This window comes from Macrobrachium rosenbergii, chromosome 3, assembly GCF_040412425.1.
Source record: "Macrobrachium rosenbergii isolate ZJJX-2024 chromosome 3, ASM4041242v1, whole genome shotgun sequence".
NCBI classification, from domain to species: Eukaryota; Metazoa; Arthropoda; class Malacostraca; order Decapoda; family Palaemonidae; genus Macrobrachium; species Macrobrachium rosenbergii.
In genome coordinates this window covers 59,044,555-59,063,644 of record NC_089743.1, presented here as the reverse complement: position 1 = coordinate 59,063,644, position 19,090 = coordinate 59,044,555, and the positions used below count along the sequence as shown (strand labels likewise).

General features: G+C 37.6%; 1 protein-coding gene across 4 annotated transcripts in view; it reads left to right on the top strand.

The window, feature by feature from the left end:
- Positions 1-19,090, top strand: part of BRWD3 (bromodomain and WD repeat-containing protein) — a 234,317-nt gene that overhangs the window by 201,036 nt on the left and 14,191 nt on the right. For 2 of the 4 annotated variants that reach the window (XM_067133568.1, XM_067133560.1), the window contains 2 exons: positions 2,294-2,474; positions 2,616-2,691. In XM_067133568.1, the coding sequence (XP_066989669.1) occupies positions 2,294-2,474; positions 2,616-2,691 (257 nt within the window). Of the gene's footprint in view, positions 1-2,293; positions 2,475-2,615; positions 2,899-19,090 lie in introns of all 4 variants that reach the window. The other 2 variants (XM_067133553.1, XM_067133545.1) reach the window with 1 other exon arrangement.

The following is a 19,090-nucleotide window of genomic DNA, read 5'->3' as shown; positions in this document are numbered from 1 at the left end:
ACGTAAACACAGTGTTTTGTACTAAAGATGTAAACACAGGGTGTTGCACACAGTTTCCATGAAAGGCAAAATGAGAAATCAGTGATCATAATATAATATAATTTTGGTGATAACTTTTAAAATAATGTTCTTGAAAATAACATACTGAAAGAGTCCAGTCTATGGCACAATATGAATGATTCATTATTTAGAATAATTCAGGGTAAGGAAACCCAGCAATGAATAAAAATGGCAAATATATCAAAGTAAAAGCAATGAAAAATAATAAAATACGGTAGCAACCGATAAGAAAGTTATTGTATAAAAATACATTAATGGTAATAAAACCAGGGTAAGCTGTGGGTGATCTCAGATAGGTTACGTATACAGTTGACCCACCACCTACTCGCAGTTGCAGATTCGCTGATTTCTCTGTGGAACATATACAGTAAACCCCCTGTATTCGCGGACTCACCTATTCGCGGATTTCTGTATGGAACATATATATGCATTATTCGCTGAGAATTCCCCCAATCACGGTATTTTTCACTGAGAAATGTTCACTAATTACTCTATTTTCATCTCATTTTCATGACTAAATGCACTTTTTGTGATAAAACTATGAAAATACTCAGTGCTCGAGTTACAATAATTCGCCTTACTATAATTCGATTTTGCAATGGGGTAAGCAATTAATACCGATACAGCAATATTTAAAAAATATTTTTAAATTTCGTGTGGGCACAGGCAGCAGAGTACAATCAGGCAGCGAGAGAGACCAAATTACAATAGACCAACTTCTTTACCTCCATCTCTTTATCCCATCTTCTAGTTAAAAAGTAAAAGAGAATGATAAAAGTATTGTTAGTAACATTATACTCTTGTGTAAGTGCGTACAGCCATAAACAGCCGAATGAGAAACTGTTGTTTTGCTTATCACCGAATCGGATAACAACAGCCGTTTTGCTTGTATTTCAACCATTGTACGGTAACAAACAATTACCGAAGTTATAGTACAAATGATGTTAAGTAGAATAGGACTGATGTATTTTTACATTATACCCTAATTCGGTGTGGATAAAAGATTGGCTAGGAAATATACTGCTAAATTTAAGCTGCAAGTTGTAGCTGAAGCTGAGAAAACAATGTTCAAGCTGCTAATGACTATAAATTATCGTGCATCAGCAACATGGATGAAACTCGACCATAATTAAAATTGGAGAGAAAGTATTTTAATCAAAACTACTGGGCATGAAAGAACATACTACTGCTATTTTTAGGCCGATAAACGATAAATACACAAAGCTTATATTATGATGAAATCAAGTGAAAATAGTGAACAAAATCTCATTTTTTATGCAAAACAAACGCCCCTAAACGGTCAACGTCATCTATTTAAAAAAAAAAAATAGCTGAATTAATTTCACAAAGAGACGTATTTAAGTTATATTTCAACTTAAACACTAGATGTATTTAAGTTATATTTCAACTTAAACACACTTCGTAAAATGAAAAATAACCTTGCCCCATATAAATGCTGTAAAGTATCTAGAGGTTCATTTATGCTAACTAGAAGCAAGAAAGGTGCTCTGAACTGAGTTAAATATGGCAAAATAAACTTACCACGTAATCGATTTCCAAACCAAAACATTGGTCGCTATGATCGCAATTTATAATACAAAAGCAATATAAGAATATATACAATATTATTGGATACAGTGAATTAATGTATAACATTTTAAAAGATCCATGGAAAAGATGCATATTCATTATGTTGATGTATGTATAGTACGATATGTGAATATTTAGAGTACAGTATAATGTAGGCTGGGCTACCATATATGTATACGATATACTATAGTGTAGGCTAAGCTAATTCTTGTTTGTTATTCAATTTCTCTTTTTATTGAATTATCATAAGTCACTCTGCATGAACCTCCAGAATTAGCTGATATTAATAATTACTATGAGTATACTTTATAGTGTAGGCTAGGCTACCATATTTGTATACATGGTACTGAATACCCTAGTGTAGGCTAGGCTATATTCGAGATACATTTTTTCCAACAAAAGATGGGTTTTTTGGAACCTAACCTCATCGTAAGTAGGATAATACCTGTATAGGTAGTTATAAGTGTTTTTAGAGGGGGTTTTAAGTATTTGCGCATTTTAGCTATTCGCAGGTAGTGGTATTGCATCCCCCTCAAATACCAGAGGTCGACTGTATACCTGATTATAGGAGCTTTTATGAAACCAACTAATTTATTCATGACTCATGTTCTAAGAATGTACACATCAACATCATTTATTTCAGGTACCCTGTAGATTTGGATAGGTATCCTGACTACAGTCAGGTAATAGAAGTCCCCATGGATTTGACAACTGTAAGAGAAGAATTATCAACTTCTGCATATGCAACACCATTAGAGTATGCAAAGGACATGAGATTAATATTCTTGAATTCAAAGAACTACAACACCAATAAAAGATCACGAGTGAGTTTATTTATATATCTAAGTGTAATGTAAGTGCCTGTAAACTGCATAAAATTTTGAGGCTTATTGAGTTAATGAAATTATAGTGTATTTATATTGTGTATTTCATATTTGTGATATTTTTATGTACCTTCATTTCAGATATATTCCATGACTCTACGACTGGAAGCTTACTTTGAAGACCAGATCAAATCAGTATTAGCTAAATACAACCAAGGTAAGCGTGGTCAAGTTAAAACTAATCTCCGAAGCCAAAAAGGAAAGCTTAGCTCTACTTGTGTAAAAGGAGCCAGTGGTTCTCCAATAAGCTCCGGAATTCGGAGGGGTGTGCAGAAGAGGTTACCGTCACCTGGGTTATCTTTACCATCAGCATCTGGGACCAGGAGTGGAACCGCAGGGAAGCTGGGAGGGACTCGCACTAAACGTATGTGTGTGTGTTTAATCCCATGTCTGCCCCAGAGAGTGCTGATTGGTGCTGGTGACGGTTGCCTAACATTGTTCCTCTTCTGCAGCACATGCTTTATACTACCCTTTCTAGTCATATAGGAATTTCTTGCACTTTCTTTTATAGAAACTGTCTGTCTTGTGCTATGTATAAAGCAAATGCTTTTCTCAAAATACTTCATGGTGCTTACTCCTAATATTTTTGGAAATGCTGTGTAACTAAATTGCACTAATGATAACAGCAACTAAATACCATACATTAAAGGAGAATTACGTGTACAGAATTTAATTTTTTTTTAAATATCACATGCATTTCATTCTTCATGACATGTTAATATGAGTTTTTTTTTTTTATTGATATCTTAATCTGCCTCTGTGACACTAAATGTGCGCATTGAAGTTTCAATATGACTTATTGGAATTTACTGTGGTCCTGGTATGTTATGAAAGTTTAAAATTTTTCCCTTAGGTAAAAAATCAGAAATACCCCCTTTTAGTTTTAAGAGTTGCCCAGGTAAATTACAACTTACAGACTTGTGTATTCAGGTTTCATGTGTCCGTTATTTGAAAAAATTTGGTTTAAGATACTGGACTATTACCATATGAAGGTAATGGTAAATATTGCTACTGTAAGGGTATTTTTGGGTATTTGCCTTGTGGTAAAATACAAAATTTAAGCAACTGAAATTGATGGAAGATCCACAAGTTTTCATCAAAATTTGCTTATATTTGTAGTTGTCACTTCCTGATATATTCACACAACTGTACACTATATTAATCTGGATTCAGATAAGTTTCAGTGATAAGAATTGCAAGTAACATTCCAGAATCCTTCTTATACAAAATCATGCCTTGTGTTTAAAACAAACCAAGATTGTCTGGCAAATTGCAGATTTGAGAGAAAATGGTAATAATTTGGTGCTAACTAGTAACACAACTGTGATGTTCATTCACCACCAAAACTGTTTTAGATGTGGCATTTCTTTTGTTGTGCTGTTTAGCAGATTGTTCCACTTGAATAACCCCCCCCCTTTTTTTTAGTTGTCCCTTATAATTCCTGTGTTTGGTTCCTTTGGTATCCCTAATTTTCATTGTTTTTGCCATGCCTGTACTTTGGCCAAGTGCATAGCCAACTTTGCCTTCCATCTTTCTGTTTTTTATATTTAGTGCTCCCAGTTTTTAGTAAAAATACAGTGCTTTTGATCATCTAAATGTTAGCCCAATTTAGTCAAGGTTGTGCAGCTTTGTGTCTGTGGGCCACCATTTTGTGAAGCAACCATTGATACCTGTAATATGGTCTAGAAACCCTGTCTTTGTATTGTTGGCAAACTTGTCATTACTTCCTGTGAGCCTTGAACTACCAGTACAGATAATATTGTTATTTAGGAGATAAACTGTAATTTGTTTCAATTGTGAATTGGGTTATAGAGCATTCTACCAAAGCTGTTTTCTGTATGGATCAATCCAGTTGATGAACTTTATGAGTCACCCATGCAATATCCCTAAATTTTAGACCTTTTGTCATGTCTCTCACCCGCAATACTTTGATCTGGCATTCTTAGTGCAGGCCAAGATTGGGAATTGATCATTTATGTTTTTGAAGTCACTACTCTATCCTGTATTCCTCTATGCTGGGCTCTTTCACTGTCTAGTAAGATTTGCTGGCGCGTAGCACTTCAGTCTGAAACTGATTTTGGATGTGAGACGAGGTGTGATCATGCAGTCTTAACAGCATGGTTTATTAAATGAAATTTTTTTTCAGTTTTGGCCCTGTCACAGCTGTTAAATGTATCCCCAACCTGATCATTTCTTGTCCTGATAGTCTCCAGTCTGACCTTACGTGGTCACTGGCTCAAGTCAACTTAAGTGTATAAAGCTGCATTTTAAAGAGGCTAACTTTTACTAGACTGAGTTATTGGTTTCTATTTGGTTTTGGTCTCAACTATGTTCTGTTGTGGTTCTACAAATTGTTAATATGAAGTCTCCTAACCAAAACACACAAATGTAAAATCTGTAGAAACAGACACTGTTAAGAAATAAAATTCTGTATTTGCATCCTTCAACACATAGAGAGCTATTCAGAACTTTTATAAACATTGATTTTGTCTGCCACATACCAGTTCTTCACTGAATATGTTAGGAAATTTTATGGTTTCTATTGGTTGCAGAACTTTCAGGTGCAAGAAAGTAATATTAGTTCAACTCGGAACGTTTGATCTTTTTGTTTAAGGTCTAGAATTTTATCCTCAGTGGCCCTTCATATGTTCGTAAGACTTATGGCCTCAGGTCTTACCTAGTAGACTCCAAAGTATATTTCTTAGACTGGTACTTGAATGACTTGCTAGGTATGGCAGCAGTCGTACTAGAGCTGAAGTTAGCCAGGATTGGCTACTCTACCTTTCCAAGAATTTTGGTGTCTTTGTTAACTGATAAAAGTAAGACCTCTTTCTTTTGCAGTTCATCGTATATTTCTACATATATTTAATGTGGCAGTACCTCATGGGTAATAATTCCTTTGAGAAGATGGTGCCCCGCAGCAGACTCCAGTGTAAGCTGATGGAGGTACCAGTATTAGGTTTACACGTTTTGATGAAAACCTTCAGGCTATCGTGCTCTTTGAGTGCTATATTGGCCACCATCTCTGTAGATTCTCTTATTTCATATATTTACCTGTTGAAGGCAGAAATGCCAAACTTCAGGTTCCAAACAGATCTGACTAACTGAGAAGTTAGTCAGACTAGCAGTGTTTCCACCACTGGCTGAAACATGGGAACTTAGTAGCATGAAGGACAATAATGTGGCTGAACCATAAGAATGTTTTGGCTCTGGTAATGGAAATTCTCACAAACTCAAACAGATAGATCATAGGCAAAGTGGGCATTGCATTATTTTTTGTTTGAGTTAAACCTTCATTTGTCTGCGTAAGTTGTCTATGCTCTTATGTACTGGTTTTGTGCTGACATTGTTTTAAATGGTGCATTACTAGTCTCCGCCTGAAGTTTGTTGGTTTGAAGGAGACTAATGCTTATAATAGCCCAAGTGCATTGTAAGTCTCTCACATTTGGCATTGCATTCTCAAAAAGTACAATAATTCAGGACATGCCTGTCTTTGCTTTTGAACTGAACGGCATTGTTCTCAGTGCTCTTTTATGGCTGATAAGCTTAATGTTCAATTCAGGTTTATAAAACGAAGTTGTGTAGAAAGGCGCACAAAATTTATAAGCCTTACTGGTAACAGAACCATTCTGGATGAAGTTTTCAAGTGCCTGAGTAGGCCATATGTAGCTACCTTTCAATTTTGGACTGTCTGCCCAATAACTGCATTGGAATCCATTGGTTTACATTCAAAAGATTCGGAATTTTAAGACAACATGATTATGTTTGACAATTTTGTACTTTGTCAAGAGTCCATATATTGAATCTTTGTGTCTTTGGAAAGTTGCCTATGACCTAACCTTTTAAAATATAGCCTTGAAAGTTCATGCATTTGTTTCTGACATTCTTCACACAGTGCCAATGGAAGGAATCCTTGTAACCTTTAACTCTTAGAGAAACAGAAAGTATGTCTGCATGATATGCTCTTTATTATAATGACCTTTCATTTAAATTTCCAAATAAATGCTGTAGGTTAAAAATAAACTTAGAACTTTGACTAAACTGTTAAATTTAAAATGCAGTTCTCCATTGAAGTTTAAAGTTCATCAGTATGTGTCAGTGCTAATTTCAAAGAAATTTTCATTAAACAAGATTATAGTGTTTAGTGTCAGTGTTGGTAGCAATTATTGGAAATTGTTTCATATTAGTTCCATGGCAATATCCTCATTATATTAAATAGATTGTTGGTAAACATGGCAATATTTCCAGATTTCCTGTTTAGCACAGTCTCCTTTTTGCTGTACTGTATATGAGAGAATCATTTACTTGCCAGTAGTTAGGTAGTATGAAATGCAGGATATATTCTAAAAGAAAAATCTGATAATCAAGCTTCAGTAGGCAAAGTGTACATAGTAGTCACCTCTTCATTATAAATGTTAATATCCATTTTTATACAGAATGTAACAAAATATTTATAAGCAATAATAAAAGTTAACATTTGTTCTTACAAACCCATTAATCAAAAAGAGACTCGCTCCCAGTCACACCAACATGATAGACCACAAAAAGAAAGCTTTACTGTGCATGCCAAGCTCACACTTCACTGGCATGGAAACTAAGGCATAATTCTTGCATGTAACTTCTTTTAAGTTGGTTATCAAGATTATCACTGCAGTTTCCTATTTCACATATTTTCTAGGTTAGGCTATATTGCTTCACTTTGGTGTTTTGTGAATTTATTACCAATTCAATTTTTGGCTTTTCAGTTGTTGGCATACGTGTCACTGCAGTTTTTGTATAAGTATTGATTTGTTTAAATGTTTTAAGTAATTTTGTAATTCAGTTAATGCCTTTAATTTCAGTAAGTAACTTACTTGGCTGTTTCATTTTTACCTTTGTTTAGCATGGGAGATTTGTAGAGTGAGTTTTCCCTCTCTTTAGTGGGGCTGTTTGCTTACTCTTTAAATCTTTTGCCACCTTTCCCAGTACAGAGAAATGGTTTCCTTTGGTTCTTGGTTTATGTCTTGGCTGGCTGTTCATTTCTGCTAATTAATTTTACTAGCTCCTTTATATCTTATATACTTGCTCAATGTACTTCTCAGAAATTATGTCTTCTGTTGCAAATCCATTACTTATGGAAGCTCCAATGATTTTGGAGATTCATTATTGCTCTACTACCTGTACCTAGAGTGAGATTGGACTATCTGCATTTTACGTCTGTGGGCTCCCCCAGCATTGCCGTTCCTTTTAAATTTGAATTTATGCAAATTATTAATTGGTTCATTAAGACAGACAATATTTGTTCCTACAGGGATCCAAACTATTGCCTTTTGTATTAGGCATATCCAGCAGCACAATCTGGAATGGCCTTCGAACTTGGTAACAAGGAGTTGAATAGTTGTTAAAGGGGGCAAATGGAGTAATACCCCTCACTCAGCCACTGACGTTCTTCCTCAGGCTGTCAAGCAGTGAGGACATGCTTCCCTCTCTCAGTCTGTGCTCCATGAACTGGATGAGTATCTTTCACTCATATTTTCTTTGCAATTACATTGGATCCTCTTTGTAATGTGTACTTTTGAATGTATATTCTGTCACTTTGGTACTGTTTTCTTTCTTTATGGAGAAGAAACATGACAATGGTGGTGTGGGGGACTTGGGATACCACATAGTTGCTGTTGTTCCTCTTATCAGTAGACCTAAATTAGTATAGCTTTTTTGTATGGATAAAGACTGTACCGTCTTTCCCTTTTTTATGTACGTGCAACCAGACCCCCTCCAGTGTTAAGAGGTAGTTTAGTAACATGAGGAGGGAGGACAGGAGGTGTTTGCCAGCTTCCAATGTCACTGGACCTCTACAGTTCTTTCCTTCCTAAAAGTGTAACAAACCCTTCTTTTCATCTCAGCAGAGGATGGGGACTGGAGATTATGATACTTCTCAGTTGTCATACGAACATGTACAAACCTACACTTAATATTCCAGGTCAGTCCATCTGCAGGTGCACTCCTTGATGACCTGGTTGATAATAGAAGGGCCAAGCATGCTTCTGACACAGCTGCTGTTTTTATGGAGTTCTGTAATCCCCATAGCGCCTCCATCTACTACAAGAGAATCCCCAGTTGGCAGTAGCTCTCCCAGTAGCTGACCCTTAGGCAGATATGCTTCAGACGAACCCTTTGGTGTGGAAGATAAGCAAGGCATTACAGGAAAAGGAGGGAACGTTTTTCTTCACCTTCTTCCTCATCATCATCATTGATCTCATCTTTGTCCTCCTCCCTATACCCTGAACTCTTCCTCGGCTCAGGGGGAAGTGTCAGGCCTTTGTAGGAAGTACAGGAGGACTTTCTCACATGCTCTTCCTCATTGCAGGTGATTATCATACCTCTGGCAGAACAGTTGCTCTGTACATGCATCCTTAAGTGGGAGGATGGCTCCCTCCACAACCCCATGTACTCTCAGACTTAAGCTGGGATGGATCCACACAGGTGAGGTGCCAATTTACTGCCTAGGGATCATCATACCTCTGGCTGTTACCATTGCAGGCCCACTTGGACATAAGGACTACCCCCTCACCACCATTTCCATGTCCCATGTGCAACCCATTCACTCTCCTTGTCTTGCACAGTTTCATAAGCTTACAGTAAACCCTGTATTTGCGGGGGATGTGTACCACCCCCTCCCCCACAAATAGCTAAAATCTGCGAGTGCTTAAAACCCTTCTAAAAACACTTAGAGCTGTCTATTTTGATAGTTCAAACCCAAAAAAAGAAAACTAAAAATGCTTATACAGGTATTATCCTACTTACGATGAGGTTAGGTTCCAAAAAACCCATCGTTTGTTGGAAAAAACATATCTCGAATATAGCCTAGCCTGCACTAGGGTATTCATTACCCTGTATATATTATATGGTAGTCTAGCCTACTCTACACATAGGTATAGTAATTATTAATATCAGCTAATTCTGGAGGTTCATGCAGTGACTTATGATAATTCAGTACAAAGACAAATTGAATAACAAACAAGAATTAACTTAGCCTACAATATGGTATATTGTATACATATATGGTAGCCTAGCCTACATTATACTGTATTCTATATTCACATAATATCGTATTATATATTCACATATTAATATCATATTATACAAAATCAACATAACGAATATGCATCTTTTCCATGGATCTTTTAAAATACTATGCTTTGCTTCACTGTATCCAATAACATTGTATGTATTCTTATATTGCTCTTGTATTATAAATTGCGATCAATGTTTTGGTTTGGAGATCGATTATGCGGTAAGTTTATTTCGCCATATTTAACTCGGTTCAGAGCACTTTTCTTGCTTCTAGTTAGTGTAAATGAATCTCTAGATACTTTATTTATATGGAGCAAAGTTATTTTTTCATTATGCGAAGTGTTTTAAAGTCAAAATATCGCTTAAATACGTTTTGTTGTGAAATTAATTTAGCTATTTTTTCGTTAATAGAGGACGTTGGCCGTTTGAGAGCATGTTTGTTTTGTGTAAAAAAAAAAAAATCAAGATTCCGTTCACTATTTTCACTTAATTTCATCATAATACGAACTTTTCATAATTATTGTTTATCGGCACAAAAACAGCAGTAATGTGTTCTTTCATGCCCAGTAGTTTTGATTAAAATACTTTCTCTCCAGTTTTAATGATGGTCGAGTTTCATCCATGTTGCTGATGCATGATAATTTAAAAGTCATTAGCAGCTTGAACATTGTTTTCTCAGCTTCATCTACAACTTGCACCTTAATTTCAGTATATTTCCTTGCCGATCTTTTATCCTTAGTGAATAAGGGTATAATGGAAAAATATGTCAGTCCTATTTTACTTAACGTCATTTGTAACATAACTACAGTAATTGTTTACTACAGTACGATGGTTGAAATACAAGCAAAACGGCTGTTGTTATCCGATTCGGTGATAAGCAAAACAACAGTTTCTCTTTCGGTTGTTTATGGCTGTATGCATTTACGCAAGAGTATAACGTTATTAACAATACTTTTATTTCCCTTTTACTTTTTTAACTAGAAGATGGGATAAAGAGATGGGGAAAAGAAGTTGGTGTATTGTAATTTGGTCTCCTTGCTGCGTGATTGCATGCTGCTGCCTGCTCCGGCGCAAAATTTAAAAATATTTTATAAATACTGTATTGGTATTAATTGCTTACCCCACTGCAAAATTGAATTATCGTAAGGTGAATTATCGTAACTCGAGCACTACCTGGATACCTGAGTATTTTGATAGTTTTATCACAAAAAGTGCATTTAGTCATGAAAATAATAAGAAAATAGAGTAATTAGTGAATATTTCTCAGTGAAAAATACCGCAAATGGGCAAATTTTCTGTGAATAATGTGTATACTGTATATGTTCCCTAGAGAAATCCATGAATAGGCAAGTCTGCGAATCGTGAGAACTCGAATACGGGGGTTTACTGTATATCTATTTTCTTAGTGACTGGCATTGACTTTGGTGTCCCTGTGCTTTTATTCCCAAAATAGAACTCACGGCTGTTGATGTTTCAGTCTGGCCTTTGGGGATTTATAGTTTTGGAGGCCCTTGCCTCCTTTCAGTACCCTTTACTTCAGTGTTGGTACATAGATTATTGGGCTCTTGGTGAGCCTAATGATCTTCAGGAAGTAACCACTGCCATTCTGCCTTGATCTTACTTGAGTAGAGTCCTTGGAGGTTCCCTCAGGAGGCAAAGCAATTGTTCTGATGCTGTGGTTGCATTCTGCTTGTGGTATTTTGGATCATTCTAACTTATCAGTCTACAGATCTGGAGTTTCTGTTATCCAGTAGTCAAGTGGAAAACTTCCTTACAACTGTGCAGGATGCCTTAGAAGCATCAGTCACAGCTCCTACCACAGCTGAAGCAACAATCATAGTCTGTTGATTCTCTCATGAATCTTTAAAACTAAAACTGTGACCCCGCATGAAAATTAAAGCATAAAACAAGAAAATCTATGCAACAGTGTATGCATTAACAAGTCACTCAACCTGAGTTACACGAAAACTAAAGTAAAGAATGAACACTAAAAAACAGGTGTTGACGTAGGAAAAACCTATTTTTGGTAGTCGCAGTTGAGTCCTCAAGGAGTTAACCCCCTTTGGTGTGCCAGTGCTCAGTGACTAGACTAGTATCAAAGAAATATCTTTTAGCCTGGTCTTGTGATAAATGGACTCAAAGATAAGAGGGCATTTTCCCTTATCTTTAGCAAAGCTGAACCCAGTTTTTCCTACGTCAAAACACTGTAAGAAGTGACTGTTGCGCATGCGCGTCTGCCATCTTGTTTACGACCAGAGCAGGCGAAAGACCTCCCCCATTACTTTCTGCTGGTCAATGCAGGATGATCTCTTGCCCAAATCCCATGCCTTTTCGTCAGGGAAGTGGGAGGGTTTTGAGGACTCAACAGCTACTACCAAAAATAGGTGTTTCCTATATCAAAACCTGTTTTTTGATAGTGTAGTCACTTGTTTCGTCCTCAAGGAGCTTTACAAAAGAAATTGACAGGTGACAAAAGGTTTAAGCTCTCAAAATTTTCATCCCAAAAACCCAAAGAAAAAAGCAAAAACATTTCTGGTCCGAGGTCAGGCCACAAGTTCCAAGCCCCATTCCTTATTCTAAAAAACCTTTTGGGATTTTGGTAACAAGAAACTAGACAAGAACTTGCATTTTTAGGGTGAAGTTCTGTAGTAACTTACCTAAGTATGCTGGGTGTTGTTGCAGTCTTGTGGCATCTTCTCCAGCAATAGTCAACAAACTCACCTGTTAGGAAGACCCCTGGTTTTCTGCTGTAGAGCCTATGGGATCAGGAGTAACCATACCACCTACTGATATGCATTGTAGATGAATTTGTTCGAGTCCATGGCAGTAATGTTCTTACACTGTCTCTGATGCCCACCCTGTACTTTCGGAGAATTCTTTGACAGAGATATTTCTGAAGAAGGAAAACGACGTACTTACTTTCCTAATATCATGTGACCTAGGAAAGGAGTGTGGGTTTGCCTTTTTAATGAGGGACACTAAAATTATTCTTAGCCCTTGTAAAGAGAGTGGTTTATTTGTGCTAGGGTATAGGAAAATCGGACCTTCTGGGATGTTTACCGTGACCTCTGGGTAAACCTTAAGTGCTTGAACTGGGCATAATGTTTTGTCTGCTAAATTGAGTTTTCTTATAAGAATAGAATTCCATCTTAAAGGATCTTCATTCTTGGCTAGGAATGATGGGCCAGGGGACAATAATAATTGATTATCAGAAGTTTGTGTGATGTATCGTCCCCATCAAAGAGAGCTCAGTTCACTAATACAGGCTCCTGATGCTAATGGAATTAGGAAGACCGCCTTTAGTAGCATGTCAGTTGCGGTTGTATTGGGTCCGCTGAATTGAGGGGTAGATAGAAGTCTAAGTACCTTGTTCAGGGACCAAGCAATTGGAAGTCTTTTGGGAGCGGGTCTTTGTAGAGCAAAAGACCGCAGAAGGGAAGTAACAACTTCTAATGCTGGAGTCAATCCCGAATCCATAAAGCAAGGGTTCTGTTAATGCTGCCTTGTATGCCATGATTGTTGTACCCGGAAGACGTTTGTCTTCAAAGAGGTATATCAGAAAATTTTAGTGTTTCTATAGAAATCTCAACTGGGCTCTCAGTGTGGATATAATCTAACTATATCTTCCATACGGACTGGTATTGCCGAGTAGATGATGTCCGTAATTTTCGCACTAGGTACCTAGCAATGTTGGGCGAGCAGTTTTCAATGTAGATATTTAAAAAATCCATACATGAAGGTCTCGGCTCTGAAAGGAGGATGCATAAACGATTTTCCCTCTTACTTTTTGGGATAGAACAGGGGACAATAGTGGAGTTGATCTTTTCACCCGTTGTTGAAGTGATAGGAACCAATGCCTGTTTGGCCAATTTGGGGCTATTAACCCTTAAACGCCGAGCCTCTATTTACAAAAACGTCTCCCGTATGCCGGCGGCGTTCGGTGAGTTAGCGCCGAAGCGGAAAAAAGTTTTTTCAAAAATCACAGCACGCTTAGTTTTTAAGATTAAGAGTTCATTTTTGGCTCCTTTTTTTGTCATTGCCTGAAGTTTAGTATGCAACCATCAGAAATGAAAAAATATCATTATCATATATAAATATTGGAATATATAACAGCGAAAAAAAACTCATATAATTGTATACAAATCGCACTGTAAGCACAACGTTAAAGCTAATGAGTTAATTTTTTTAGTTGTATTGTACACTAAATTGCGATGATTTTGGTATATAACAAATTGTAAAACGATCAAAGCAACACAGAGAAAATATCACAAAATGATGCATGAATTAAATAGCATACGGACGTAAAAATGTTTTTTTCAAAAATTCACCATAAATCGAAATATTGTGCTAGAGACTTCCCGTTTGTTGAAAAATGAAGCTAATTGATTGAATATTACTAGACTATAAGTGTTTTAGCTTACAATTGCAGTTTTTCACCATTTCGTCGAGTTAAAGTTGACCGAAAGTCGAATTTTTTCTATTTATCGTGATTTATATGAAAATATTTAAAAACTGATAAAAGCTACAACCATGAGTTATTTCCTGTTGTATTGTACATGAAATTGCGCACATTTTCATATATAAAACTTTATGTAACGACTAATATAAAACGGTGCAAATATTACGACAACGAGACGAAAGAATTTCTGAGATGTTAGGCCGAGTTACCGCGCAGACATAAGGAAAAAGTTTTTTTCAAAAATTCACCATAAATCGAAATATTGTGCTAGAGACTTCCAATTTATTGCAAAATGAAGGTAAACGATTGAATATTACTAGAATGTAAGAGTTTTAGCTTACAATTGCGTTTTTTACCATTTCGGTCGAGTTAAAGTTGACCAAAGGTTGAAATTTTGGCAGTTATTGTGATTTATGTGAAAATATTTCAAAACTGATAAAAGCTACAACCATGAGCTATCTTCTGTTGTATTCTACATGAAATTGCGCACATTTTCATATATAAAAGTTTATGTAACGACTAATGTAAAATGATGCAAACATTACGACAACATGACGAAAGAATTTCTGAGATGTTCGGCAGAGTTACTGCGCGCAGGCTTAAGGAAAAAGTTTTTTTGTTTTTTGTTTTTTTCAGAAATTCACCATAAATCGAAATATTGTGCTAGAGACTTCCCGTTTGTTGCAAAATGAAGGTACATGATTGAATATTACTAGAATGTAAGAGTTTTAGCTTATAATTGCGTTTTACCATTTCGGTCGAGTTAATGTTGACCGAAGCTTGAAATTTTGGCAGTTATCGTGATTTATATGAAAATATTTCAAAACTGATAAAAGCTACAACCACGAGTTATTTTCTGTTGTATTCTACATGAAATTGCACACATTTCCATATATAAAACTTTATGTAACGACTAATATAAAACAGTGCAAACATTACGACAACGTGACGAAAGAATTTCTGGCGCGGATGCAAGGAAAAAGTTTTTTTCAAAAATTCACCATAAATCAAAATATTGTGCTAGAGACTTCCAATTGGTTGCAAAATGAAGGTAAATGATTGAATATTACTAGAATGTAAGAGTTTTAGCTTACAATTGCGTTTTTACCATTTCAGTCGAGTCAAAGTTGACCGAAGGTTGAAATTTTGGCAGTTATCGTGATTTATATGAAAAATATTTCAAAACTGATAAAAGCTACAACCATGAGCTATTTTCTGTTGTATTCTACATGAAATTGCACATATTTTCATATATAAAAGTTTATGTAACGACTAATGTAAAACGATGCAAACATTACGACAACGTGTGAAAGAATTTCTGAGATGTTCGGCCGAGTTACGGCGTGCAGACGTAAGGAAAAGTTTTTCAAAAATTCACCATAAATCGAAATATTGTGCTAGAGACTTCCAATTTGTTGCAAAATGAAGGTACATGATTGAATATTACTAGAATGTAAGAGTTTTAGCTTACAATTGTGTTTTTCGACCATTTCGGTCGAGTCAAAGTTGACCGAAGGTTGAAATTTTTTGTAGTCAACGTAAGGTACGTCCACTTGGCACCCAACAGACAATTTTAGTTGACGTATGATACGTCCAGTAGGCGTTTAAGGGTTAAGTAAGCTGTTCCTTTGATGGTTAGGAATTTGCTCAAAACCTTCAAAATCTGGGACAATGGAGGAAAAAGATTGTCACCACTTGTTCCAGTCTTGTAGGAAGGCATCTCTTGCTATTGCTTGATTGTCCAAGTTCGGAGGCATATACTGGGAGTTTGTGATTATCATACGTAGTGAACAGGTCCACTTCTGGTTGTGGAAGCATGTTGGCTATTGTTTGAAAAGAGTGGTTGTCCAACATCCGCTCTGTTGAGGCTGTCGTTTTCCCTGATAGAGAGTCGGCTATTACGTTGAGAGACTGCGCGGTGAATTGCAGACAGGTGCCATTTCTTTACTTGTGCCACCCGAAGGATGGCTGACATTGCCATGTTGAGAGGAGGTGAACATGATCCCGATCTCTTGATGCAGGACACTGCAGTCGTGTTGTCTAGAACCAACAGAAAGTGTGTCTCTTCTGGAGGTTTGAGTTTTTTGAGAGACAAAAAGACAGCCATCAGTTCCAGGAAATTGATATGACACTTCCTCAGAGTAGCTGACCACCTCCCTGCCACTTGACAATCCTCCCAATGTCCTCCCCAACCAGTCAACGAGGCATCTGTGTATTGTCACTCTTACAGATGGAGGAGTCAGGGTGACCTGTTTGGCCAGGGACTCCATACAGGTCCAAGGCCGAAGTATCTCCCCAACTTTCTGAATCTTTTGGTAAGATCAGTCTCACCAAAATTTGTTCACATTTTTCATTTGCAATCTGAGTATTGGATCTATTACTATCACAAACTACAGCAGACCCGTCATATGTTCTAATTGCTGTCTGGAATTTCTGGGCTGTGCTAGGAACCTTTTGAGGTTTATCTTCATTCTGTTCTGAGTTTTGATGGGGGGAGACAACAGGTCCTGAAGAGTATCCCAACACAGTTCCAACCACTGAAAGTGTCTGCTGGGCGTGAGGCGGGATTTTTTCCAATTTATTATAAAACCCTTTGACTGGAGTCTGTTGACCACTACTCTTAGGTTTTTCAAGCACTCTTTTCTTGTGGACCCCCAGATTAACCAGTTGTGTACATAAGCTATTAGTTGTATTCCTTCTTTCCTGAGTTCCTGGACAACTACCATTGCTAATTTTGTAAAAATTCTTGGGGCACTGTTTAGCCCAAAAGGCATGACTCTGAACCTGTATGTATCTTTCCCTATCCGGAACCATAGGAAGGGGCGAAAGGGAGCGGCAATAGGGACGTGCCAGCCAGTATGCATCTTTCAGATCTATAGAAACTTTCCTAGTCCCTTTTGGAATGACTGAACTTACTTGGACAATGGTAGTCATCCGAAGCATTTGGCAAACAATGTACTTGTTCAGTGTTGATAGGTCGAGGATCTCTCTTTGTTTGGTGGAGTCCCTTTTTGGGAACTCTGAAGAGGCATGCTTGTGGCTAATATACGCCTGTTTCTCTATGGCACCTTTTAACAGGGCCTTCTGCATGTAATCTTCCAGAGAGGGGTTTAGTTCTCGAAAGAACCCCTTTAAGGCCAGGGGGGATGAGACCATTTCCACCCCAGCCCATTGAGAACAATGCTGTGTCCCCAAGGAGAAGATTTCCATTCCCTGTGGTGTCTTGGAAGCCGACCCCTGACCAAACAATTCCTATTGGTATCCCCCTCTTCCTCTACCTTTTCCCTTGATAGGCATTCCAGGCGCTGCTTTTCCTTTTCTTGTATAAGACGGTTTTTGGACCTTGTGAAAAGGATGTCCTTGCTGATGTGGCTGTTGCTGTCCTTTTGAAGGGGGTTGTCCCTTCTGACCACCTACCTGTTTAGGAGGAAAAGTTTTGGAGGCGACTGCATGCTTATATGATTTTTTATCAAAACGAGCCTTTTTTGAGTTGGGTAAAGGGAAATTTTGGGTTCTTTGTTTCCTGAATTCTCCTTTTCCCAGAAGAGCGTACATTGTACAATTTTGTTAGCATGCTTGCACATTGACTCAAGTTACAACAGAATCCCCAAACAAGTCCTTATAGAAGGGGTTAGACTGTAATAAAGCAGTCACATTGGGAAGTGACTTGTTGGAGCATTCCAATGTTTCCATTTGCGCTTTCAAGTGCCAGTCTAAAAAGTCATAGAGTGCTTCCCCACAGGGTTCTCATAAGACTTTTAGCCACAACAGCAAAAAAGTATCTTGGAATCTCCTGGAAGCCTTTTGGTAGCAACTTCTAGCAACGTGGAAGAGGTCAAGATACTAAAGAGAAGAGTCCTAGCACGGAATTCTGATGAAGCTGTCTCATCTGAGATTCTTCTCATAGGGGTCCCAATTGCTGAGTAGCCACAACTGAGGGGAGCTTTTTCCTTTCAAAAGGGAGTTGAAGTGTTGCCCATTCCTTTGCGGAATTTTTCGAAACTGAGAGGACTGTGGCGAATTGTTTCAGTTCTGTCATTGGCTCCCGTTTTCTAGGTACTACATAATTCTGAAAGTTTGTCTTCACATGGTTAATTATTTTACAAGTGAAGGGACAGAAGGCTGGGGGCACTTGGTGAGCAAGTTGGGTTTTGTTCACAAGGGAAGTATAGATCCACCTTCCGTTGACCTGGTAAAGGGCGTCATCTATAGCTTTCAATGCTGTATTCCCACATAAGAGAACTGTTTCCTTTTGAGGTTTCTCCATGTCTGGCAAAGGTGGTATCAGGTGCCATTCTGTATTAGGGAATGCTGCCCTATCTCTAAACTCCACATGTACAACTTCAGTCATGGTTTTTTTTTTTCGTTAATTAGATATCATCAGGAGAGAATATGCACACTGAAGCATCTCGCCAAGGATTACCAGTATCATCAGAGGAGAATATTGGAGCCCTTTTATGTTTTGACCTGAAGCTTTGTAGTTCGAACTGGCTGTTTTGTTGGTTCCAGTTGGAATTCTAACCTTGGACCTTGCTTGGTCAGAGTTTGTTTCTAATCTCCCTTTTCGGTTGCAGGATGCAGTACTTTTACACTTTAATTTCCTGTTCGGAATCATGCGATATGTCCATTATATATTGCCGCTTTGTGGCAAGGGCATCTTTGATATTACTCATAATTTCCTTACAGAACTGATCAAATGCTAATTGTGCATCCCTATTTGGGGGAAGCTTGCGCAATCTGACTGAGCATCCACAGCTGAACTGTGCCTGTTACCCAGGGGCAGGGGTCCTGGGTGAGTTACTATACCCCTCTGAAAATGTAGTCGTTTCAATTGGGGTTAAGTGAATCCTTGTATCTCTTTTGGGGGAAGGATCCTAATCAGCTTTTGAAAGCTGCATGGGGGATTGAATTCCTTCTGGAAAGTTTTCTCCATGGTTAGATGAAGGTTGTGTCCCTGATCCTTCTGGGTAAGAAAATCACTTCCAAGAGGAACTTCCTCAATATCCTCCGCAGGGTTAACCTGGGAGGTACCGGGGACTGATGT